General features: G+C 42.4%; 1 protein-coding gene across 6 annotated transcripts in view; it reads right to left on the reverse strand.

The window, feature by feature from the left end:
• Zfx (zinc finger protein X-linked) overlaps positions 1 to 25,703 on the reverse strand; it is a 48,094-nt gene extending 22,391 nt beyond the window's left edge. The window contains exons 1-3 of one of the 6 annotated variants that reach the window (XM_070040698.1): positions 25,597 to 25,703; positions 21,429 to 21,501; positions 3,281 to 3,369 (exon numbers count right to left, since the gene is read on the reverse strand). In XM_070040698.1, coding sequence (XP_069896799.1) covers positions 3,281 to 3,341 — 61 coding nt within the window. In that variant the 5' untranslated portion in view covers positions 3,342 to 3,369; positions 21,429 to 21,501; positions 25,597 to 25,703. Of the gene's footprint in view, positions 1 to 3,280; positions 3,370 to 7,415; positions 8,189 to 21,428; positions 21,502 to 24,855; positions 24,915 to 25,054; positions 25,396 to 25,596 lie in introns of those variants that run through there. The other 5 variants (XM_070040700.1, XM_070040697.1, XM_070040702.1 and 2 more) reach the window with 5 other exon arrangements.
• Between the last annotated feature and the right edge of the window lie 622 nt (positions 25,704 to 26,325).

Genomic DNA, 26,325 nt, shown 5'->3' on the forward strand with positions numbered 1-26,325 from the left:
CTTCATAGGACTGTGGTGATGATCAAGTAAGAATGCATGGGAAGTAGTCTGAAAAACTGTAATGAGAAGTTTCATTATTATTATGACAGATAAAAACAGAGGCCCTGGAAGATGAAGAAACTTGCTCAAAGATAAACCAAGTGTTCATAATCAGAACTTAAACACAACTTTTCAATCTACCACTCAGTCCACAACCCAGGTTTGTTTGTGACAAGATTAAGCAAATAAAGATTAGACATTTTTCTAACAGCTCAGTTTTTCACAAGTGAATTAACTATGGCATACTGAGACTCCCAAATTTGGAAAGGGTGTGTGTGTGTGCGTGTGTGCGTGTGCGCATGCATACTTGTGTCCATGCATGTGTGTATGTATGTGTATGTGTATGTGTGTGTGTTGCTATCAGAGTTGGTACTCAGGGCCTTACTCTTTCAGTCCGCTTTCTTGCTCATGGCCAGCAGCCTCATTTTCAGTATGACACTTTTTGTTTAATTGGAGATGGATTTCTCATAGACTTCTCTGCTTGGGCTGGCTTTGAACTGTGATCCTCTAGGCCTCTCAGCCTTTTGAGTAGCTAGGAATATAAGCATGCACAACCAGCACCCAGCTGTTATTTCCTTTTTTTTTTTTTTTGGATGGTGGTCGGACTTGAATTCAGGGCCTGGGACCTAACTGTCCTTGAACTCTTTTTGCTCAAGGCTAGTGCTTTACTACTTTGAACCATAGTACCACTTCCTTTTTTTTTTTTACAGTGGTTAATTAGAGATAAACGTCTCTCTGGGAGTGGCACTATGGCTCAAAGTGGCAAGCACTATCCTTGAACAAAAGTGCTCAAGGACAGTGTCCAGGCACTGAATTCAAGCCTGACAACCCACAAAAATTTTTTATTTTTTTTAAAAAGGTGCCAGGAGGGACTAGAAATGTGGCTTAGGGGTAGAACGCTTGTCTCGCATGCATGAAGCCCTGGGTTCGAGTCCTCAGTACCACATAAACAAAAAAAGCTGGAAGTGGTGCTGTGGCTTCAGTGGTAGAGTGCTATACTTGAAAAAAAGAAGCTCAGAAATAGTGCCCAGGCCCTGAGTTCAAGCCCCAAGACTGGCAAAAAAGGAGGGGGGCTGGGAATGTGGCTTAGTGGTAGAGTGTTTGCCTAGCATGCATGAAGCCCTAGGTTTGATTACTCAGTATCACATAAATAGAAAAGGCCAAAAGTGGTGCTGTTATTCAAGTGGTAGAGTGTTAAGCCTTGAGCAAAATAAGCTCAGAGACAGTGCCCAGGCCCTGAGTTCAAGCCACAGACCTGGCAAAAAAAAAATTAAAAAAAGTCTCTCAGGGACTTTCCTGCCTGGGCTGACTTCAAACTTTGATCCTCAAATCTCAGCCTCCTGAGTAGCTAGGACTACAGGCATGAGCCACCAGTGTCCGGCTCAGCTCTTATATCTTTAACATACTACACAATCTGATCAAAGTGGAGAATTCTGTAACATTTTGCTTACAATGATAGCTAGGCTATTATAATATTAAAGCCATTTAATATTAGCTAGGTGCCAGTGGCTCATGCCTGTAATTCTAGCTACTCAGGAAGCTGAGGTCTGAAGATCATGGTTGGAAAGTCTGAGATACTCTTACCTCAAATTAACCACCAAGCCAGGCACCAGTGGCTCACGCCTGTAATCCTAGCTATTCAGGAGGATGAGATCTGAGAATCTCAATTCATAAGCCAGCCTGGGCAGGAAAGTCCGTGAGACTCTTATCTCCAATAAACCACTAGAAAACCGGAAGTGGTGCTGTGGCTCAAGCAGTAGAGCGCTCACCTTCAGCTGAAGAGCACAAGGACAGCCCCCCAAGTCAAGAGTTCAAGCCCCACGACCGACCAAAAAAAAAAAAATTAACCACCAAAAAGCTGGAAGTGGAGCTATGGTTCAAGTGGTAAAAAAGCAAAAAAGCTCAGAGACATAGCCCAGGCTCTGAGTTCAAGCCCCAGGACAGGCAGACACACACACACACACACACATAATATTATAAAACTGAGTGTAATCATTTTATATGTTATATAGAATTTTGAATACTTTATGTCTCACTTAAATTTTTACAAATATATTTTTCCTTGTACACTGGAGGGGGTAGGGTAAAAAATCTTCTTGAAGCAGAAGGCTCATTGTGGGAACTTGTGTGTGAGAGATAGGAGGTTATAAAGTAGGACATGGTCAGAATGCGGAGGACCTTGGATTATCTTTTATCTGCTGGAAAACAGAGAACAAAGAAATGACATGATGCACATGTTATGGTTAAATGCTCTGATTAGTGGGCTAGATAAAAGACGCTTAGGGTAAGGAAAATGTGAAAGGTACCACAGACAAAGAGTGGAATGATAGAGTCTGTGTAACACAAGTAGAATGAAGAGGAACAGATGTAAATAAGGAATAATTTCAAAGGGATAACCAATAACTGAGTAGGAAAACTGGGCAAGATTAAAATAAGTTAAGACAATACTAAGGAGTTTAGGCTCTTAGTCACTAGTTTTGTGGGTTATTTTGGAGAATGGAGTCCAGAGAAATTTTCTGCATGAGTTGGCCTCAAACTGTGATCCTCCAGATGTCAAGCCTTCCAGTAGCTAACATTACAGGTCTGAGCCACTGGTACCTGCTATCACTAAGGTTTTGATATAGCTATTGTTATAGGTTGATTATCTCTTATCCAAAATACTTAGGAACAGAAGAAGTATTTTGGATGTTTTCAAACTTTAGAATATTTACATATAAATAAGCTATCCTACAGATGGCATACAAGTCTAAACACAAAACTTATTTAGGTTTTTGTATGTACTCATAGCCTGAAGGTAATTTTCTACACTATTCTTGTGTACCTATGGGGTTTTTTTTAAATTAATTTTTATTGTAAAGGCAATGTATAGAGGGGTTACAGTTACATAAGTCAGGTAATGAGTATATTTCTTTTTGAACAGTTTTTTTCCCTCCTGACCCCCATGTACCTGTGTTTTGACCTATTACATAAGGTCAGGTGTTAAATTCTCTTTCTACTCATGGTATCATGTCAGCACTCAAAATATTTTCAATTTTGGAGCACTATGCATTTTCAGGTTAGAGATGCTCAAGCTACCATGATAATGAGAGTTGGTTATGAAAAAAACAAACTTTTTTTTAAGAAATCAAACTTTAGAAGACTAATAAGATACTTGATTTCATGTTTGTAGATTCTGGTAATCTGTCCACATAACAATTGCAAATTTGGTGGGCAAAAATGGAAACAATCGAAGTAGTTATACCTGTTACATCAAAAAATGAATTTGGCTCTTGGGGTTGTAATTCAAGTCCATCTTCATCCATGGCCTTTAACTTTCATCAGTCACACCTCCTAAATCAAGGGGAAAGGCAGAGCATTAATTACTTTAATATAAAAAATGCAGTGGCTCACACCTGTAATCCTAGCTACTCAGGAGGCTGAGATCTGAGGATCACAGTTCAAAGCCAGCACAGGCGGGAAATTCCGTGAGACTCTTAACTCCAATTAACCACCAGAAAACCCTATTTGCTTATATGGTGCTGAGGAATCCAGGGCCTCATGCATGCAAGGCAAGTGCTCTACCACTGAGCCACCTTCCTAGCCCCAACCCCAAGTTCTTTCTATTTTCACTATTTTTCTAATAGGATCTCCTGTGCATGCCAGGCTAAAAGCTTAGGCCACAATTTTCTTACTTATACATCCTGCATATTTAATATAACAGTAATGTTCCAGGATGCCCAGGCTTTTTTTAGTTGAGATGAAGACTTGCTTACTTTTTGCCAGAGGTGGCCTGGACTACCATCTTCCCAATCTTATTTAGAATTACAGGTTGTGAGCCAATGTGCATGGCTTGAAATGTTCACTTCTGGGAAATTTCAATTATGTGACAGGTGAACATCCATCAAAAACATAAGCATAATACAAGCCAGGTGCTAGTAGTTCACGCCTATAATCCTAGCTCCTCAGGAGGCTGAGATTTGAGGATTGTAGTTTAAAGCCAGCCTAGGCAGGAAAGTCAGTGAGACTCATATCTGGAGCAATTAAGCACCAAAAAGATGAAAGTGGAACTGTGGCTCAAGTAGTTGACTGCTAGCCTTGAGCGCTAAAGCTCAAGGGCAGTGCCCAGGCCCTAAGTTCAAGCCCCAGGACCAGAACTCACCCACCCCCAGGTTAAATCCCCCTGGTACGTTTATACTGTTCTGGATAGAGGTGACTGGTGCTAGTTGTAAAACAGTAAAAATAACTAGTAGCTTACAGCTATAATCCTAGCTACTCAGAAGGATGAGATCTAAGAATCAAGCTTCAGAGCCACTGTTGAGGAAGAAATCCTCAAGACCCTTATCTCCAAAACAAGCAAAAACCCAGAGTGTAGAGGCATGCCATGAGTAAAAAAGCTGGGTAAGAACACAAGGTTGAGTGCAAGCCCTTATACCAGCAAAAAAGCCAGTAATAAAATGGTAGAGAAGTTCATTTTTTAACAAAATAAAATCACAGTCTAATCCCCTGAGAATCTGAAACGGTGAGCAAGAATTAGTGTCTCCTTCCTCTTTGTCTATCTTTGTTTGTTTCCCTCTCAACTTCTCTCAGTACATTTATCTGGTGCATAGGAACTGAAGAGGGCCCACCAACAGCTTTTGAGCTCCTGATTCCACACCTTTCTATGGCCTGGCTATATTCTTGCTTTTTTTGGGGGGGGGGGGGAGGAGTATCACTGTGTAGCCTAGGTCGGCCTTGAACTTACATCTTCCTGCCTTCACCCACTGAGTGCTGTGATTATAGGCATGTATCATCATGCCTAGCATACCCAGATTTTGCAAGACATCCCAGTGATCTTAATTTTCTACTTTAGCCAAAAACCTATGACAAAAAGAATCTTAAGTGCTGGGAATGTGGCTTAGTGGTGGAGTGCTTGCCTAGCATGCATCAAGTCCTGGGTTCGATTCCTCAGTACCACATAAACAGAAATCACCAGAAGTGGCGCTGTGGCTCAAGTGGCAGAGCAAAAGAAGCTCAGAGATAGCGCCCAGGTCCTGAGTTCAAGCCCCAGGACTGGCAAAAAATAAAAAAAGAAAAAAGTTCAGACATCAGGGATTATATTTGTTCATGTTGTAAGCACTGTTTAAACCTCTCATTAGTTCCCTTATCTCTACTTTCTCATGTTGTAATCCACCTTAACATACCTATAAGCATTTAACTTGTTTTTGATAATGACGTCGTACTGAATGCTCCTTGTTAAAATTTCAAATAACAGAAATACAAGTCATCAGCTACACAACATCATCTCTCTATTGGAACTATTAAAGACTCCCTAATGTCTCCCTGAACTAATCTGGCTCCAAACAGTCCAAACTATCACTGCCTCCTCTAACTCTGCTTCAAGTACATCCCAGCACCACTGCACATCACAAATGTGTATGTGCGCATACTTTAACCAACCAAGAATGCCCTGCACTCCCTTAAGACTGCCCCAAATGGGTGCGGTACTATATACCTTTAATTCTAGTACTTACGAAGTAAAGACAGTAGGATAGCAATCTGAAGCTAGTCGGATCTACAAAGTAAAACCCTATCTTAACACACACACACACACACACATACACAGACACACAGACACACAGACACAGACACAGACACAGACACAGACACAGACACAGACACACACACACACACACACACACACACACACACACACACACACACACACACACACACACACAGCCAAGCACCAGTGGCTCACATCTATAATCCTAGCTACCCAGGAGACTGAGATCTGAGGATTGCAGTTCAAAGCCAACCCAGGCAGAAAAGTCTATGAGAAACTCTGGTCTCTAATGAACCATCAAAAGCCAGAAATGGGAGCTGTGGCTCAAGTGGTAGAGCATTAACCTTAAGCAAAAGTGCTCAAAAACAGTGCCCAGACTGAGTTAAGCTCGACAACTGGCGTTGCACAGGGAGGGGGGGGGGAAGTAAACGAAAAGAAAAAGATTATCAATGCAACTCTGTGCCTTGGCTCAGGGCTTCTTCAATCTGAAATACCTTTCTTATCCAGTGTCCTCTCCGGTGACAAAAATCTCCTTCCTTGACAAAAAACTGCAAAGAACTTCCTCTACTTTTGAGTGTCCACAGATAATCTCTCTCGGCCATTCCCCTCCCCCCCTTCCTGCTTTCTCTCCCACGCTCTCCCTCTCATCTTCCCTCCCCCTCCCTCGGTGCTGGTTGTACTGGGGCTTGATCACAAGACTTCAGTTGAGCTTTTTCACTCAAAGCTAGTGCTCTACCACTTGGGCTACAGCTCCACTTGTTGCTTGTTAATTAAAGGTAAGAGTCTCTCAGATTTGTCGGCCCAGGCTGGCTTCGAACCAAGACCCTTGGATCTTGGCCTCCTGAGTAGCTAGGATTATTTAAGCATGAGTAACCAGCACACAGCCTTCTTCTCTCACTGTACCTGCTTGCCAGACATTATGGTTATGTCTTACATTTATTTTTATATACTAAGCTACATACATATAATCCTTAGACATTGATAATAAACTGAGTATCTGTGCCATAAATACATAGATTTTCAACACGTAAGCACTAAGGTCTTCCGTTCATTTTCAAGCAACAGGCATGATTCATTCAAACTGCCACAAATTAAAGCAAATAAAGGCCAGGTTAATAAGACAAAAAAGTTCCAGCATTAAAAATACAAAATGCACATGCTCTTCTGAATAAGATAGCAGTGCCCTCTCTCTTCCAAAATCACCTCTGGTGATGAAATTATTTCCCCCCCCCCTTTAAAAATGCAATAAAATTTAAAATGATAAATGTTAGGTTAATTGTCTAAGCATAATAAAATAGCACATGAAATTAAAACAATTAAGAAGATCATAAAGGAGATCTGTTAATGTACTTAAACCACACAGCCACACACAGCCACACACAGCCACACACAGCCACACACAGCCACACACACACACACACACACACACACACACACACACACACACACACACACACACACACGAGTGTGTGCGGCACCTCCAATTTCCCTACATAAACCCAATTTCATCAACTCTAAAATTTCTCAACCTTTCTTAGCTTTCAGCCTCCTAGAATTTTCTATTAGCACCAGATAGATAATCAATTCCCTTGATTCTGAAGTTTGCTTCTTCTATTTTTCAGTGAAATCCTTCTTCTCTTCCCAACCTCAGGAACTGATGGCTACTCAATTTCCCCTCCATATGCCTCATCCTTTCCTGGCGGCCCTTTCAAGTACCATTTGCAAAAGAGTCCAAAATCCACTCTCAAGATAGGACCTAACGCCTTCCCCTCGACGGTCTGCTGAGTGTTTTCATCTGGATAAAACTCAGTTTTCTCCTACCATCACACGGGTCTTTTCCTTCTTCCCCACTTACATTCAGTCAGGGTGCTGCGTCCTGTCCGTTGCTTGTACTGTCCGTTGATTCTCTGGAATCTGCCTGAGTTCTTATTATCTCCTCTTATATACTCCCTCTCAGCATCATACTTCCTGATCCTTGAGGCATGAAAATAGCTTCCAGTGGCCTTGCTCCTTTCTGCCACTCCCACAACAAATGACCAGGAACTCTACACAACCGAGGGCTGGTGCCAAGCACAAAGGATTCCTGCAATCTTCACATTGATCCTCCCAACTAGCTTTGATTGTGGCAATGCCCCTGCTCCAAATACTTCCACGGTGCCCCAATATTCAGGGGGATCCACAATATTAGCCCAATGTGCTAGGGCAGAATTATTTGCTGGTATTACCATGCTTTTAACATCCTATATATCTAATAAATTCTTCACTACAAAGACGGGTGAAAAATAATGGCCCCCTAAGAGTTTTGACTGGTTATTTTCCCCACTTTTTTTTGGTGCCAGTCCAGGGACTTGAACTCAGGACCTGAGCACTGTTTGTTTGTTTTTTTAGCTTTTGTGCTCTAGGCTAAGCCACAGCTCCATTTCTGGCTTTTTGCTGGCTAATTGGAGATACAACTCTCACAGACTTTCCTGCCCAGGCTGGCTTCAAACTACAATCTTCAGCTCTCAGCCACCCTAAGTAGCTAGTATTATTGTCATGAGCCACAGGCAACTAGCTATTTTCAGTTTCTGTTTGATCATTAGAAAAACAAATAAGGGGTGACACTGTCCAAAAAGAAATGTACTTATTACCTAACTTATGTAGGTGTAACCCCATTGTACATCACTCTTACAATAACAATAAAATATTAAAAATTTGGTTTTTTAAAAAATTTTTTTACAAACCTCAATCAGGGTCCTGTGAGCTATGACTCAAGTGACAAAGCTAGCCTTGAGCTTTTGCTCAAGGACAGTGCCTAGGTCCTGAGTTCAAGCTCCAGGACTAGTACAAAAAAAACAAAAACTTTGTACTTCCCAGCAGAATACGAAACTTTGTAACCCCTTTGGGGTTAGAACTGCCAGTTCAGGCTGATATCAAAATGAAACTGTATTGTCAGAATGGAAACTTCTCAGAAGAGCTCTCTCGACCACCACTGACAAAGTAGGACTGGAAGAGGGTGGGCTGACAAGGGCACTTTTATCAAATGCCCTCTGAGTGCCTCCTGGCCATGTTACAATCACCTCAGACTCAGCAAAGCACCCCCTTCCTGGTTACAAGTCATGACCCTAAAAAGAACAATTCTGAAAGAATTGGCAGTGGGTGAAAAACTAAATTGTAAAGGAAATAATGGGTGAAACTCAGAAAACTCCCCACGTCCTTCCACTCTTTAAAATAGAGGCACTGATAGCTCATGAAGTTGAGAATTTAGGGTGGGGGGTCAAAGCCAGCCTGGGCAGGAAAGTTCGTAAGACTCTTATCTTCAATAAACCACCAAAAGAACTCAAAATGGAGATGTGGCTCAAGTGGAAAAGTGCCAGCCACGAGCAGGAAAAGCTATGGGACAGCCTATAGGCTCTGAGTTCAAGCTCCAGTACAGACACAAAATAATAATAGTAATAATAATAATAATAAACAAAAATACTCTATGAAATTGACCGATACAGCAGTGGCATTTTATCTATCTTAAATTAAAATACTGAATCATCTGCTTGTTTTATATTTCTTTATGCCTAGACACCCCCGTGATCAACTTCTTGAACAAATTAACAGGATTATTATATATTTGTAGTTAATATGTATACAAAGATCACTTTTCTGTTTATGTTCTCCCAAAATCGCAATGTCATTTAATTTTATGGCTAAATTTCTCTCCCTAAGTCACGCTTAGAGAACCAAATTTTAGATGAAAGTACTTAAACTGCAGGAAAGGCCAACAAAAGCAAATCTATTTAAATAGAATTTTTCTTAGGAGGAAATTCAAACTGAATTTCAAACTGTAAATTGACACCTAAGCCTAATTAATATCATCCTACTTAAGATATTTTTCTCAGTTTTTCCCATGGTGGTCAATCATTTCTCCAGATACCTCATTTTCAAAACTGGAGTCCTATTTCGCTTCTCTTGCCATGTTAGCCCTTAAATATATCACTTATCGCTTCCTCTTCCACAGCTACTACTCTAACAGCTCACTGCTCTCATACAGAAATCTAGGGGCCCTTCAAACAAAAGACATGGGGTCTTTTTATTCCCTTGGGTCTTAAGCATAGAGTTTTGTCCCAAGTCATATTGTGTGTGTGTGTGTGTGTATGTGTATGTGTGTGTCCTGGAGGGAGGCCTGAACTGAGCTTCACATTCTTGCTCAGCTTGTTTGCTTAAGGCTGGAGCTAAATCAGTAGAGTAACCTCTCTGGCAAGGCATTTTTGCAGGTTAATTAGAGATGAAGTCTCATGGACTTTTTTCTGCCCAGGTTGGCTCTGAACCTCAATTTTCCATGTCTCAGCCTCTGAGTAGCTAGGATTACAGACATGAAATAGTGACTATATATCTTGCTACTTTCTGTATTGGACCACAGATTCTCTAACACTGTTTTATTAGACATTGATTCAAAATTACTCAACCAAAATTTCACCATATTCTAATGATGAATACATACCTCAAATTTCACCATATTCTAATGATGAATACATACTTCAAAAGTTTTATTTTTGCTAGAATTGTTTATTTCCAACTCTATGTGATTTTAGGAGGAAGAGTAATTGTATGCATTCTCTAGTGTATGTGAATTTAGAGTCATGAATTTTTATGTGCCAAATAAAGCAGCATAGTAACACACACACACACACACACACACACACACACACACACACACAAAATCAAGAGTCAGAAACTAAAAACAATTACATAGTAGTAGGTTACAGCTCTATAAAAGCTTAACAGATCAAATAACCCAGGAAAGTATATATAATTAACAATATTAATCTAACAGCTGTAACTCAAATCACATTCCCACAGTGTCAAGAAACAGAAGAGTTAAGGCCTGCTGTTTTTATCAGAGCTTTGTCCTTCCTTGCTGTCCTACTTTTGTATGCTTCAAATTTTCAATGCCAAGTTTTTGTCACAGTTTAGTTTTTTAAATAAAACCATTCTGAGCCAATTGACAATTTCAAGGTTTGGGGTTTTCTTTTAAGAATCCACACTTGTGGGCTGGGAATGCGGCCTAGTGGTAGAGTGCTTGCCTAGCATGCATGAAGCCCTAGGTTTGATTCCTCAGTACCACATACACAAAAAAAGCCAGAAGTGGTGCTGTGGTTCAAGTAGTAAAGTACTACCCTTAAGCAAAAAAGATGCTCAGGGACAGTGCACAGGCCCTGAGTTCAAGCCCGAGGACTGTCCAAAAAAAAATCCAAACTTGCAGTTTAATTAGAATTTGGCCCTAAAATGACAAATCTAAGTCTTTTATTTCCAAAGCTCCTATTCTGCTCAGATTAAGAGCTACTACATAGCTGTGCATTGGTAGCTCATGCTTGTAATCCCACTCAGAACTGAGACCTGAGGATCTGTCCAGGCTGGCTTCTGATGAGACTTTTGAACAGAAGTCCTATTGGAATGCATCCTTTAATGAAGTATTTGCCGCCTTTAGTTGTGAGTATATTGGAAGTGGAGCATAGCACACATTTGACATGAAGGAAGACAGTATTTTGACATTAATAAAGTGATAAAGTGGGGCTGGGAATGTGGCTTAGTGGTAGAGTGCTTGCCTAGCATGGATGAAGCCCGGGTTTGATTCCTCAAGTGCCTTATACACAGAAAAAGCTGGAAGTGGCACTGTGGCTCAAGTAGTAGTACACTAGCCTTGAGCTAAAGCTCAGAGACAGCACCCAGGCTGAGTTCAAGCCCCAGGACCAGTACACACACACACACACACACACACACACACACACACACACACACACACACACACACACACACACACACACACACACACACACACACACACACACACACACACACACACACACACACACACACACACACACACACACACACACACACACACAATTAAGCTTTTCCTTTTTCATGAGCCTGTGACACCTTTTCCAAAATTGGACATTTAATTCATCTCTGAACTCATCATTCCTAAAGTTGTTAACCTAGTGCTTTTTCTTTCAAATCTCTTCTCAGTGAGTAATGTTTCCCTGTGTGTTACGAAATCTAATAATGAAGTAGAATTTTGGATTTTCGTGTTTTGTTAGGTTAATACATGGTCACTGTCATGTTCCTTTAGTCAATCTAATAAATCTTCACTTAGTTTTCTAGCAATTAGTTGTAAATGTCATATATTGCAGCTTTGTAGTTTTTTAAAATATTTTAATATTAATCTCATGAACCTTAACATTAATGTCTTGTCAATTATTACTACTAAAGCTTGCCTTATCTAGTCCCTATTCTATTATCTCACCTACGTGAACACGTGATTCCTATTATGGCTTTCCCTAGATACATTATTTTGGGTCTGTGGAAGTCTGCAGTACTAATACTAATAATGGTCTATGTACATGCTAAATACTTGCAAAATCAGAACATAGGCTTTTCAATTGGTAGACATAGAATCAGCTAAGTGTTTTTATATTGATCTTTTTTTTTTTTAGATCCAAGACCAGGACTCAACCTCGGTATCTGCCACTTTTGCTCATTAGCTAGCGCTCTACATACTGAGCCACACCTTCAACATTGATCTTTTGCATCCATTTCCTTCAACCCTCCTATCCTTCTACTCCTTTCTCTTTTTCCCTCCTTCCTCTTCTTTTCCCTTCCCACCACTCTTTTCTCTTGGTGGCCTAGTTCTAAAATTTAGATGGAAATGCACAAGGCTAAATATGGCAGAGGCAGACTTGAAAATCCCTGTTGGTATTTTGATTGGGATTATAAGGAATCTCTATATGCCAAATTAGGGAGAATGGGCTTCTTTATACTAGTGACTATCAATTCTTAAAAAAATCGAAATTGATGGAGAGACAATGTTCATGGATTAGCAGTCAATAGTGTAAAGGAGTCCACAATGCTTGTACTAAATGTCATTGTATGTTTTGTTGGATGTTCTTTGACATAATTATAAATTACACTAGTTTTTAATTTAGTTTTTAAATTGTTTGTTGTTAGTATAAATACAATTGATTTTTGCATCAATGTTCCCCAACATAATGCAATACATTAGAAATAAATGTCATACCCACAATACAGTATATTGGAAATTAACTTTAGAACTGGAGGGGGGGGAGTGAAGGACGTACGGAGGAAAAGGATAGTGGGAGAACAGCAAGGGAAGGTGTAACAATACTTGACAAGAAATGTAGTCATTACCTTACTCATGTAACTGTAACCCCTCTGTACAGCATCTTTACAATAAAATAAAATTAAAAAAAAGAAAGAAATGTCACAGAGATAATACCAAGGAAAAAGATCACACATTTGAAAATAAAGTTCTGAATTCAATGGGAATTAAGAAAATTATAGGGCTGGGAATGTGGCTCAGCAGTAGAATGCTTGCCTAGCATGCACAAAGCCCTGGTTTCCATTCCTCAGTACCACATAAACGGAAAAAGCTGGAAATGGTGCTGTGGCTCAAGTGGTAAAGCACTAGCCTTAAGCACAGAGAGGCTCAAGGACAGTGCCCAGGTCCTGAGTTCAAGCTCCAGGACCGGCAAAAGAAGAAAAAAAGAAAATTATAGAACCAGGTGCCAGTCACGTATGCCTATAATCCTAGCTACTCAAAAGGATGAGTTCTAGAGCAGAAAAGTCCATGAGACCTTTATTTCCAATTATCCACCAACAAGTCAGAGTGGAGATGTGACTCACGTGGCAAAGTGTTAGCCTTGAGCAAAAAGGCCAAGGGACATCGCCTTGACCCTGAATTCAAGTACTAGATTAGGAGAAAGGAAAGGGAGGAGAAAAGCGGAGAGGAGAGGATAAACAGACCTGTCTTATAAAGGAGAGAATACGACAGGTGCTAGTGGCTCACACCTGTAATCCTAGCTACTCAGGAGATGTGAGAATCGCAGTTCAAAGCCCAGGCAGTAAAGTCTGTGAGACTCTAATCTCCAATAAACCACCAGAAAACCAGAAGTGTCACTGTGGCTCAAGTAGTAGAGCGCTAGCCTTGAGCTGAAGAGCTCAGGGACAGTCCCCAGGCCCAGAATTCAAGCCCCATGACCAACCAAAAAAAAGAGAGAGAATATTCTCCAGTTCATGTTTTGAATTTAGTTTGGGCACAGTGGTGCACACCTATAGATCACCTACTCAGGAGGCGGAAGGCAGGAAGGCAGGCAGGCAGGCAGGCAGGCAGGCAGGCAGGCAGGCAGGCAGGCAGGCAGGCAGGCAGGCAGGGAGGGAGGGAGGGAGGGAGGGAGAGAGGGAGGGTGGGAGGGTGGGAGGAAGGGAGAAAAATTATAGAAACAATGTATTTAGTTCTAGAACTGTATCATAAAAAGCCAGGCACCAGTAGCTCATGCTTGTAATGCTAGCTACTCAGAGAGCTGTGATCTGAAGATCACAGTTCAAAGCCATCCCAAGCAGGAAAGTCTGTGAGACCGTTATCTACAATTAAACACACACACACACACACACACACACACACACACACACACACACACACACACACACACACACACACACACACACACACACAACTGGAACTGTGGCTCAAGTGGCAGAGCACTAACCTTGAACAAAAACACTCACTGATAGCACCCAGGCCCTGAGTTCAAACCACAGGACTGGCGCGCGCGAGCACGTGCACACACACGCACGCGCGCGCGCACACACACACAACTGTCAAAATTATAGCATCCAATTTGTTCAAAGAACAATTTAGTTTTAAATGAAGATACCATAAAAATAAGTTTAATACTAGTTAGTTAAGCCCCTTACTTTTTCTAAACATGAAAATAAAAAATAAAACAAAAAGAAATAACCATAATAGAAATACAAAAGATGAATAAAAAGTGGCACTGGGGCTCAAGTGGTAGAGCACTAGCCTTGAGCTGAAGAGCTGAGGGACAGCGCCCAGGCCCAGAGTTCAGGCCCCACGACCAGACCCAAAAAAACAAAAAAACAGACCTGTCTTATGAAAGAGAGAATATTCCCTGATTCATGTTATGAGGCTAGTTTAAGCACAATGGTGCACATCTGTAGTATCGCCTACTCAAGAGGCTGAGGCAGGAGGATCCCCTGAGCCCTGGAGCTTGAATCCAACGCAGACAATATAGTGATACCCTGACGTTAAAAAAAAAAAAAAAGACCCACGAGTGAAGCAGATGAGAGAGAAAGAGAGAGAAAGAAAAAAGGAAGGAAGGAAGGAGGGAAGTTAGGAAGGAAGGAAGGAAGGAAGGGAGGGAGGGAGGGAGAGAGGGAGGGAGGGCCGCCTATAATCCTAGCTACTCAGGAAGCTGAGATCTAAGGATGACATGCAAAGCCAGCCTGGGCAGGAAAAGTCTGAGACTCTTATCTCCAATCAACCATCAAACAAGCCAGAAATAGAGCAGTGGCTAAAGTGATAGAGCACTAACCTTGAGTTTCAGGGACAGTGCCTAGGCCCCGAGTTCGAGCTCCAGGACTGGCATCAAAAAAAAAAAATACAACTCATAAAACATAACCTTGCTATGAAAAAAATAATAAAGCCTATGTGAAAAAGGATGCAAACATCCAGGAAAAACTTAAGACAGTAAAATATAAAATCAAAACATGCAATGAAAATCCAAGAATTTGGGAGCAGAAGATCCTGAATTTGAGGTCAGCCTCAGCTTTCCAGCAAAACCCTCTCTTAAAAGTAATGGCTGGAGCCGGGCACTAGTGGCTCATGCCTGTAATCCTAGCTACTCAGGAGGCTGAGATCATAGGATCACAGTTCAAAGCCAGCCTGGGCAGGAAAGTCCATGAGACTCTTATCTCCAATTAACCACCAGAAAACCACAAATGGCACTATTGGTCAATGTGATAGAGCACTAGACTTGAGATGAAAAGCTGGGACAGCTCCCAGGCCTAGTTTGAGGCCTATGACCGAACCCCCGCCTCCAAAAAAGTAACAGCTAGGTGTTTTATGTGTGTATGTGTGTGTGTGTGTGTGTGTGTGTGTGTGTTTTCCTGTTTGTTCTGCTTTTTATGAGGTGCTAAGAGGGAAATGCAGAAAGGGAGGGAGGGAGGGAGGGTGTAATCATGATATTCAATGTGGAAAACAAACTATGCAACTTGTGGGCAGGAATAGGAAACGAAGAAAGCAAAGGAAGGGGTGACATTGTCCAAAAGAGAACTCAACATATTACCTGGATTGTAAAATGGTAACCTCTCTGTGTAATACCTTAGTAAAATAATACTTTAAAAAAAAAAGGGCTGGAGAGGTAGCTCAGTGATACATCCTTGCCTTGTTTTCACAAGTGCTGAGTTCAAACCCCAGCATATGATAGAGACAGACAGACAGATAGACACACACAGAGAGAATAAGAATGAGAATATATTAGGGTACTCAATCACACCAATAGATGTGGTAAAAACTTTAGGAAAATTCTACTCCTATACATGCTAAAAACTCTGAAATGCAAAGCAGAAGTTAAATGAAAATGAGAACACCAAATTTCTCTTCTCCCCAGAAAGAAAATCCTATTCACAATGACAACAAAAATGACAACTGCATTACCCTTCCCCCCTCCCCCAGGGAGAGAGCCAAGACTGGAATATGAGCAGCTTCCTACTTTTCTCTGTTTTCTCTCTGACACTCGTTTCTCCGCGGTTTGTTGTTGTTGATGTTGTTGTTGTTTTGGGGTCATCACCTCTTCATTCCCAAAGCTCTTCCTCTTTCTCTTGGGACTAGAGTCTCTCCTTTGTTATTCTGACTCTTCTCATTCACAGAGTTAAAAGAAAGAAGTTTCTATTTCTCCATCTTCAATATATGTAATTTCACTGGCTAGATTTAGTATAATTTAACTAGTTCCCCACTGAAAGCCCTCTGTTACTCCACATCATTTACTATTGCAATGCTGAAATAAGTATCTTTGCACATAGATTTTAAGCTTCAATGATAAACTTTCAGAAGTAAAATTGCTGATCAAAGGTGTGGCTATTAAAAAGGATAATAAATACTGCCAATGTTAAAAAATTATAATCTAGCAAAATTCCTAACAAAAGTTGTATAAGAACTTTATGAAAAACATTAGCACATGTTCAGATTCAAATCCCTGCTCCACCGCTTAGGATATATATGAATCTATTTATTCTATAAATTTGATATAAATGCAGTAAAAATCCAGACAGTGCTCACAGAAGTTGCAAACACAACCCTAACGGAGTACAAAGCAAAGGGAGAAAAATAGCTAAAATAATTCTAAAGAAAAAGAACACCTATTGATACTGAAGTATTACGTTATTATTACTAAATTAGAGTAGTATAGGTAGAAAGAACCAAATCAATAAAAGTAGAACTGCAACTTAATGTGTATATGTGAAAATAAATATATTCAGGAATTGAGAAAACTTACCTATTTGATGAATTCATGTAAAAAAGATAAAATTAGATCTCTATACCATACAACAGAGTTAAAAACCTCCAGATGAATTAATGAACTAAAAATTCTTAAAACAATCATTATTATTATTACCTTGGAATAAGTGAAGAATCTCTTGAAGACATGGGATAACACAACCAGAGATGGAAAAAAAAGCTGAGGAACCTGGCTACCATCACACTAAGAACTCCTAACACAAAATGTTCCATAAACAAAGTTAAAAGAAAAGCCACAGACTAGAAAGATGTTTTCAGTACATATAAAAACCACAATAGTATCTAGAATATGAAAATATCCATAAACCAAAAAAAAGCAATAATCCAACAGAAAAATAGTGGATTAAGGATATGCATAAGCAATTAACAGAAAACTCAAATGGCTAATAAATATGTAGGGAAAAAGGTCAGCCTCAACAGTAATCTAGGAAATGCAAAAGGAAACAGCAAAGAGACTGCATTTATACCCAACAGATGGGAAATTTGCAAAATCTAATCTTTTGGCAGGGATATGGAAAACAGGCTCATACACAGCTGGTGGGAGTGTCAAGTAGAATACAATTTGGCATTTTGGCCATTTCCAGAAAAACTGACAATGCACAGACATCTTCAATATAGCAATCCTATTCTACTGTAATCCCCCAAGAAGAGGGACCCTGTTAATAGATGTTCACAGCAGTACTGTTTGAAATTGTTAGAAACTACAGTCTAATGGTCTCTCTATAGGAATAAACTACCATACATTTATACATTAAAATACAACTAATATTGGTAAGATTGCTTGTCTATAATGTGTAAGGCCCTGGGTTCAATCCCAACACAGCAAAAAAAAAAAAAAAAAAAGTCAATAGTTTTTAGATTTCTGGGTCTCCCAATCCCTTTAATCTTTTAAGAACCACAAAGAGTTTTCTGTCTGATTCATATCTGTAAACATTTGTCAAATTACAATTTTGAACTGAAACTTGGGTGTAGCAGCAGCACTAGGGAGACTAAGGCAGGAAGACCTCAAGTTTGATTACTAGGGTACAAAAAGAAACCTTGTCTAAAAAAAAAAAAAGGCTCCAGTGGCTCACGTCTATAATCCTAGCTACTCAGGTGACTAAGATCTGAGGATCATGGTTCAAAGTGAGCAAGAATAGGAAAGTCCAAGAGTCTTATCTCCAACTATCCAGGCTCTGAGTTCAAGCCCCAGGACCATTACACACACACACACACACACACACACACGCGCACACACACACACACACACACGCGTATGTGCACACACACACAATATGTTTTCACCTCGTGCCTCCTATAAGAATGCTCAAGATGGATTCCCAGGAATCTCTAGCGCACACTTTGAAAACACATGCACTAGACGCACCTACATCTCAAAAACATTGTTTACTGAAACTAATATATAAAATAATGCAAAATATGCTTCTGCTCTTGCAATAAATACTTGACATTGTTGGTATATTGTGTGTGTGTGTATGTGTGTGTGTGTGTGTGTGTGTTTTAGGATAGTGGCTACTTCTGGAAAGATAGGAATGGCACTGGGGAAGGGGGCATGTACTAACTATATCTGTAAGATTTTACTTCATTAAACAAAAAGAAAATGAAGCGAACACATCATAAAATATTAATTTTAGGGCTGGGAAGTTGGCTCAGTGGTAGAGCGCTTGCCTTGCATGCCTGAGGCCCTGGGTTCCATTCCTTAGCACCACATAAGCAAAAAAGAAAAAACCCGGAAGTGGCTCTGTGACTCAAGTGGTCGAGCGCTAGCCTTGAGCTGAAGAGCTGAGGGACAGCGCCCAGGCCCAGAGTTCAGGCCCCACGACCAGACCCAAAAAATAAATAATAATAAAATATTAATTTTTAAATCTAAGTGACATTTACTTTTGTACATATGACCACATGTTAAGTGAAATAACCCCAAGATAGGGACACAAGTGGGTTTTTTCTTTCTTGCTATTGTTTTTAACCTATTTAAAATGTACTATGTGATTTTTTTGTTTCTTTTGTACTTTCTTCCCCTACGGTATAACCCTGGTATAACCCCTGTTTTCACTGTATTTGATTTTGGTGCCCTACATCTTGTATAAACATTTTTCTAATTTGGGGAGAGGAAGGGAAATAAGAAAATGCTGAAATATGGATACAGGTTAACTCATTGTAACAATGAGATGTAAAAGACACTATGTTGAAAACGAACTTTATAACTTGGGGGGAGGGAAGAGTTGTGGAGGTGGGGAGGGAAGGGATGGTGGGGGAAAAAGGAGGGGGTAACAATGCTCCATAGGAAATGTACTCATTACCTTACTCGTGTAACTGTAACCCCTCTGTACAGCATTTTTACAATAAAAAACATTAAAAAGTAATTCTGAAATATAATTTTAAATTTTAAACTTTTTTTTTTGCCAGTCCTGGGGCTTGAACTCAGAGTCTGGGCACTGTCGCTGAACTTCTTTTGCTCAAGGCTAGCACTCTACCACTTGAGCCACAGCACCACTTCCAGCTTTTTCTGCTTATGTGGTAGTGAAGAACTGAACCCAGGGCTTTATGCATGCTAGGCAAGCACTCTACCACTAAACCACATGCCCAACCCTCTTTTTCATGTCATTCTTGGTGCTTCACCTCAGAGCCTGCCCCTGATAGTGCTCTACCACCTCCAGCTTTTTAGGGATTAGGTGGAGATAAGGGTTTCACAGACAGACTTTCCTGCCCAGGTTAACTTCGAACTGTAATCCTCAAGTCTCAGCCTTCTAAATTGCTAGGATTATAGGCATGAGACACTGGCAACTGGCTAAATATTTTTTAAAACCTAATGGCTTCCTCTCCTTCTTCCCTTCTCTCTCTGCATGCCTCCATCTCATGCAGGCTAGCAGTTTGCTTCCCCGCCCCCCAACTCTTTTCTGCCTGAAAAAAAAAAAAACTTAATGGCTATATCCCCTATGGCCACCTTTTCTTTAAAGGGTACTTCCCTTTGAGCAAAATAGTCATAAGACACCTGGATTTTATAAAATGTTGCTTAGAAAAGCAATTTGGCAGGAATAAGAACCAGTTGGCCATTTTCCAATCAGATAAAGGGTGGGGAGAGAGGTTACTCAGTGCCTGAGTTTGACCTGCCGTCCTAAAGAAAAGTGTGGCTTAATATGAATACCCCTTGGTCAAAGCACACACTGACTAGATTAATTGATTTTGAATAGTTGTAAACTATTCAACTACAACAAATTTACTTCACTCAATAATTGAGATAATTGTTTTTGGAGATAATGATCATATGTCATGTACTATTTAAGGACAAACACAAATGAGAACCTCTCTACATTCACTTTAGGAGAGACAAAAGCACAAACATACAGTTAAAAATCTAACAGATTAAAGATTAGCCAGGCACTGGTGGCTCACAATTGTATTCCTTGCTACTCAGGAAGCTGAGATCTGAGGATCATGGTTTGGAGGCAGCCTGGGCTGAAAAGTCCCCATGAGATTATTATCTACAATTAAGCACTATAAAATTGGAAGTGGAGCTGTGGCTCAAAGTGGTTGAATGCTAGCTTTAAGCAAAAGAGCTCAGGGACAGCGACCAGGCCCTGAGTTCAAGCCCCATGACCAAAAACCAACAACAAAGATTAATAAGCATTTCTCTAAGGGGTAGAGATGAATGAGCCTGGAAAAAGGATAGTGTCATTAACAGAAAAAAATTTAAAAACCCAGGGCTGGGATATAGCTCAGGGGCAAAGCGCTTGCCTAGCAAGTACGACATCCTGGGTTCAATCCCCAGTATCAAAAAATAAAAGACAAAAAAAATACAGATAAAAAAAGTAGTCATTTTATGAACTCTGGGCTTAAAATCTTTTTTTCTAGAAATAGCATTGGGCATCTACTATGTGCTAGACAAATTTGACCATGTTAAGACTGCAGACCCATGGGTAAACCCTCAGTGGGTAAATGAAAATGCTGGATGAGAAACTAGAAGAGTAGGCATTTTTAACGGTATCAAAGGAAGTGGAGAAGATTCTAGAGAAGAAAAAAAAAGAATTGACCTTGAGGAAAACCTCACCAGAGAAGGAACAGTGAGTTTATACTTGCACGACACATGTTGTGTAAGTTTCCCAATTTGGGAAATATTGAATATAGGAATAAGTGCATCGAAGAGAAAAGAAAGTGCTGGTGAAAGGAAAGACAATAGGTGAGGGTTTTGTGAGAAAAGCAAATCAAAGAATATTTATGAGGAGATGGAAAGGTGCCAGCATGTTTGAGGTTAATGATATAAGAGACAGCACTATTGACAGCTCAGTCCCAAAGGAGGCAGGCAGGGTACCACGGGCACAGCTTGGCTGAAGGAAAGGCAACTATCCGGCCAAAGGAAAAAGATAGCTTTAGACAGATAGAGAGCAAGAGCAAGCATCCTATGGAGGGAGGAAAATTCAACTGTTAACATCATGTGGCCATTTAGCAACTTCTCCATTAAGTAGAAAAATAGGTAATCCTAGCCAGGTGTGAAGTACATACCTATAATGTTGGCACTGAGGCTGAGGCCAAAGTATCCAGAGTTCCAGTCCAACCTGGGCTACAAAGTTAGACCCTGTCTCAAAAAAAATAAAATACATTTAAAAACCTAAATTGCCAGTGGGCACAAACACGAACAGTCATGTGGGGGGAAGGTTTTTTTTGTTTTTTTTTGTTTTTTGTCGGTCGTGGGGCTTGAACTCTGGTCTGGGCGCTGTCCCTCAGCTCTTCAGCTCAAGGCGAGCGCTCTACCACTTGAGCTACAGCGCCACTTCCGGTTTTCTGGTGGTTTATTGGAGATAGGAGTCTCACGGTCTCTCCTGCCCGGGCTGGCTTTGAACCGCGATCCTCAGATCTCAGCCTCCTGAGTAGCTAGGATTACAGGCGTGAGCCACCAGCGCCCGGCTTGGGGGGAAGGTTTTTGAGCACCCTTTAGAATATTTTTTGGAAAAGAGAACTGGCACCTATCTAGAAAATAATGCACAAACTTAATACAAATATTAACCCAAGACAGTTGGCTAACAAGGTGTTCCACCAGTCAGTGCTCTAGATTATCAAGGTCTCTGCCCGCCCAGATAATTTCTTTTCTGCATTCAACCATTTCTGATGGAAACCAAACTATACACTTCACTGTTTTCCTAACCATACAATGGGTCGAATTTACACACACATACACACACACACACACAAAAAAAAAAAAAAAACAGGACAGGTGGTGGTTCACACCTGTAATCCTAGCTACTTAGGAGGCCAAGATCTGTGGATCCCCATTTGAAGTCAGCACCGCAGGCTGAAAAGTCTGTGAAACCCTTATTTCCAACTTAACCACCTAAAATTTGGAAGTGGAGTTGTGCTTAAAGTGGTAGAGTGCTAGCTCAGGGACAGCACCCAGGCCCTGAATCCAAGCCACATGACTGAGACTGAGAATGAGACACACAGACACAGACACAGACATACACCCACAAGTTCTATTTTAAATAAAAATAAGAAGGGGGAAACGGAATAAGTTTCTTTAGAAACAAAAGGAAAGAAAGATAAGTTAGTGAGAGTATATTCTCCAAAGACTGGGGAATTCCCAGATGGTATCCCAAAGAATGAGTTCTTAACAGTTTTTTTAAAAATAGCTTTTCTATGTCTTATCCAGCTGATAAAATATAGAAGAAACTGCTTTTCTATCTGTTTCCCCTTAACACTAGCGCAGCCCACCTTACATCTTGCTTCTAGCCAGCCCTGGGACATGTGATGTCGTTGCTCAGACTTTTCTGAAGCATGGCCTTCATGATAAACTCTCAAGGTCCCTCTACCAAGCCCCTCTGCTCCTTTGCACAGCATCACTACTCTGGTCTGTTGTGGCATAAAAGATGGAAAAACCCAAATCGAATACCTACTTAACCCTCAGGTTTGTATCATAAAATTCTAGGAAGCATTCCCCACGTGTGCATCTAGATTAGTCAAATATTAATCCAAACAAGAGTATGAAGGCTTCTCCAACACAACAAGGGTTTACTTTTTAGCAAAGAGGACACAAATTAGAAAGGACAGCTGAAGGCCACTATCCTTTTAATAATCACTTGTCCAGACTTCTTTTCAAAACTTCTTTAAAAAAAAAATCTATTATGGGAACGCTTACAGGTTCTTTTTTCAGTTTCTTTTTTGAATTTGTTTTTTGGGTTGTTGTTTTGTGTTTTTGTTTTTGGTTTTTTTTGGTCTGCATAAGTTTTATCCTTTTTCAGCCAGGGTAAATGAAATGTTAGCAATGCTTTTTTGTTTACCACAGAAAGAATAACTGAGCAAATGTTTATTATGAGATGAAAAATTGACATAGGAAAAAAAAGCAGCTCTGAAAAAAAATAACAAAAACCGAGTTAAGTTTTGAACATACACCTAATTGTTCTTAATAGTGGGAAAGTGATCCATTTGATACTTTTATTCTTTCTTGAAGCTAAAATGTCCTAGGTCCAAGTATCACAATAATCAATCCGCAGCCTTCTACCCACCCAGATACCTTTGCCACCCCTCCCCTACCTGTGTACCAAACACTTGGGCCTACCTGTCAATATTGCTGTTTCCTGAAGCTTCACCCTTGAAATGCCCTTTGCCCACCTCCACCACTACCTAACAACCTTCTACCTTCACAACTTCCACCCTTTACGAACGAACGCTCCAAGCAGAAACCTGGTCGTTCATGAAATCTGACTCGGATATACCTTTCCTGAAATACCTGAATGCTCCTTTCACCGGTTCTGCTCTACCTCAGAACGACGAAACCACCACCACCACCACCACCAACCTTCTTAATCTCTTAGCACCTAGTACCAGGCATCCCTAAGCCTGGGAAAGTTGCGCCGTGGGCAATCTGAAGAACTTTTGAGGGACGCCACTGCACTTGGCGACGTCACTCGATAAATCGGTACGTGTAATGTCACGACTCTATCACATTTTCTTTCCTCCGATAAAAAAACAATAACTTTCTGCCCCTTTCTTATGCCTTCCAAAGAGTAAACAGTAACGTCTGTAAACAAAGTTTCCACAGAAATGAATACAAAAGACTCCTTGAAACGCTTTATTCTTCCGCTTCCGTGCTGTGCCTTTCCCCCCCTTATTGGTCACCCGAGCGGTGAGAACTTTCCCATCAGTTTTTCTCTTTCCACATAGAAGGCAATGATTGGTGGAGAACCACCGCAAGGAGGTCACCCTCACCGCCATGTATGACTTAAACAAAAGTCAAATGTGTCCGGCGTCCCCCCCGGTTGCCACCCGCCCGACCCCTCTCGGCTGCCCACGGGAGACGTGAAGGAAAGGCTTGAAGCCCGGAGCTTGGCTGGGAGAGATCGCTCCCGCGCCCGAGAGGCGGCGATGGTCGCCTGAGGCAGCTCCGCTGCAAGGCAGCGGAAACAGCAGCTAGTCACGGGGCTGTGGGAGGCAGGGCAGGAAGGTGGCGCTGCCGCCGTGCGCCTGGAACCCGAGCGCTCATAATGGCAGCGAGGGCAATGGCTGCCGTAGGGAGCGAGCACGCCCCTCAGCGCGCACACGCCACTGCGCCAAGGCTCCGGTGCCCGTCACCGGCGGCGACGGCACCGCCGTCGCCCGCTCTCCCACCCCCCCTCACGGGCTGTAGCGGAATTTTCTCTCCAGACACCGCCTTCAAGATGGCGGCTCCCCCTCCCGGCAACCCCCTCAGTCGTTCCCTGCAGCAGGCGCCGAGATGCCGCCATTTTGTCCCCCGTCCCTCCCGCCCCCCCTCGCCGATATTTACATAGCGAAAATCGGCCCGGCCGGCCTGCGGCCTTCACCTCACGCCTGCAGCCTTCGCCTCCTCGCCAGGCCTCGCCCCCGCGCGGTGCCCCGGGTCGGCCGCGGCGCCCACCCGAGACCCCTCAGCCGCCTCCCGGACCGCCGGGCAACCTAATCCCAACCCCCGCCTGCTTACAGAGCGCGCCTTCGCCGCCGCTCGAGGCAGCCGGGCTCCTCCCTGGGCCTAACTGCGGCCTCCTCGGGGCCTGCTCGGCGCCGCGCGCCACGCCGCCCGGCCTACCACGGAAGGGCGCCTTGCGGGCCGCCGACCAGGCCGAGACCAGGCCGCCGGGCGCGCACTAGGCCCCACGGCCGCGGCGACACCCGGGACTCACCGAACGGGCGTACGAGCGGTCGCCGACGGTGGCGGGTGCTGCAGGCCGGCCTTTCTCTGGAGCACTGGGCCGGGCTCCGGCTGGTGGGGCGGGCGGAGGGAGGGAGGAGGGGCCGAGCTCGGAGCTGACAAAAAGCGGCCCAGCTCCCCGGCACGGGCCCGCCGTCAGCACGTCACGTCACCGCCCGGGAGAGAGACCCAGGAAAATGCGGAAGGGTAGATAGGCCCCCTCCTCCTCCCGGTGGGTCCCCCTGGCGCCCCGGGTCGGCGCCGCTCACGCCCCGCGACCGGGAAGCCCAGTGGCCTCACTGTGGCGGGGTCTCCGGCGGCCTGAGTCGCCGTGACAGCGCCCCCCTTCTTTCCAACTCCTCCGCGCTCCCTCCCGCCACCGCCGCCACCAAACGCGCCGCAGCCGCCGCCTTGGCCGTAAAGCCCGCGCGAGGCCGCGGTCCGCCGACCCTGAGGAGAGGCAGGCGGCCCGGGCCGCCCCCCACCTTGTCCTTGGGCCGCGGCCGCCCCCCGGGGGCCTCCCGGGAGACCTACCGCCTCGCCGCGTCGGTCCTGGCCGAGGCGCCAGCTCGAGTTGTTTGCAGGCCCTCAGACCCCCGCCCGCAGTAAATGTGTTTTCTCCATCCCCGTGGCTGGGGAAGAAGATAAATTTAGCAACCCCCGCCGTCCCCTGCCTTCCCTTTAAAAAAAAAAAAATCTTCGAAATATTAAAATGAAAATGGGCTTGCCAGTTTAAATGGGTGTGCAGGCTGGGGGGGAGGGTTGCCTTAGAACAACTACCAAGCCCCTTAATTTTTTAATAAAAAGGCTTTTCAGTCAGCAAGGAAAGTTAATTTCATTAGTGGGGGAGTGCAATGAGGAAAAGATTATGGTTTCGCACATTGCAGTAAGCAGGGATTTTTAATGATATATATTCTGTATACCTGTGCCTTAACAGTTGAGAGCACATGAAATGTAAGTCCTGTGTAATTGTTGGATAAACAGTTTTTCCACATGCTTCCATAAGTGTAAAGCAGAATAGGGTAAGGTTTTTGGTTGTTTGTTTGGGTTTTTTTTTAATAAACTGTTTGAAACAAGCCTTCAAAGAAGTTTGTAAGAGGAGGAAATGTATTTGACTCAACAAAGCATTTATCACCTTCAAATATGTATTTTATGCTTTTTTGAGTTCAGGTTTTTATGCTGTATTTCTGTACTGAACTTGAGACCCTAACTGTGTGAAGAAGTCAAATCAAATGGTCTTTACATTAATCCAAAATCTGACCC

Source organism: Dipodomys merriami, unplaced genomic scaffold (assembly GCF_024711535.1).
Source record: "Dipodomys merriami isolate MVZ:Mamm:240054 unplaced genomic scaffold, mDipMer1.0.p SCAF_3, whole genome shotgun sequence".
NCBI lineage: Eukaryota > Metazoa > Chordata > Mammalia > Rodentia > Heteromyidae > Dipodomys > Dipodomys merriami.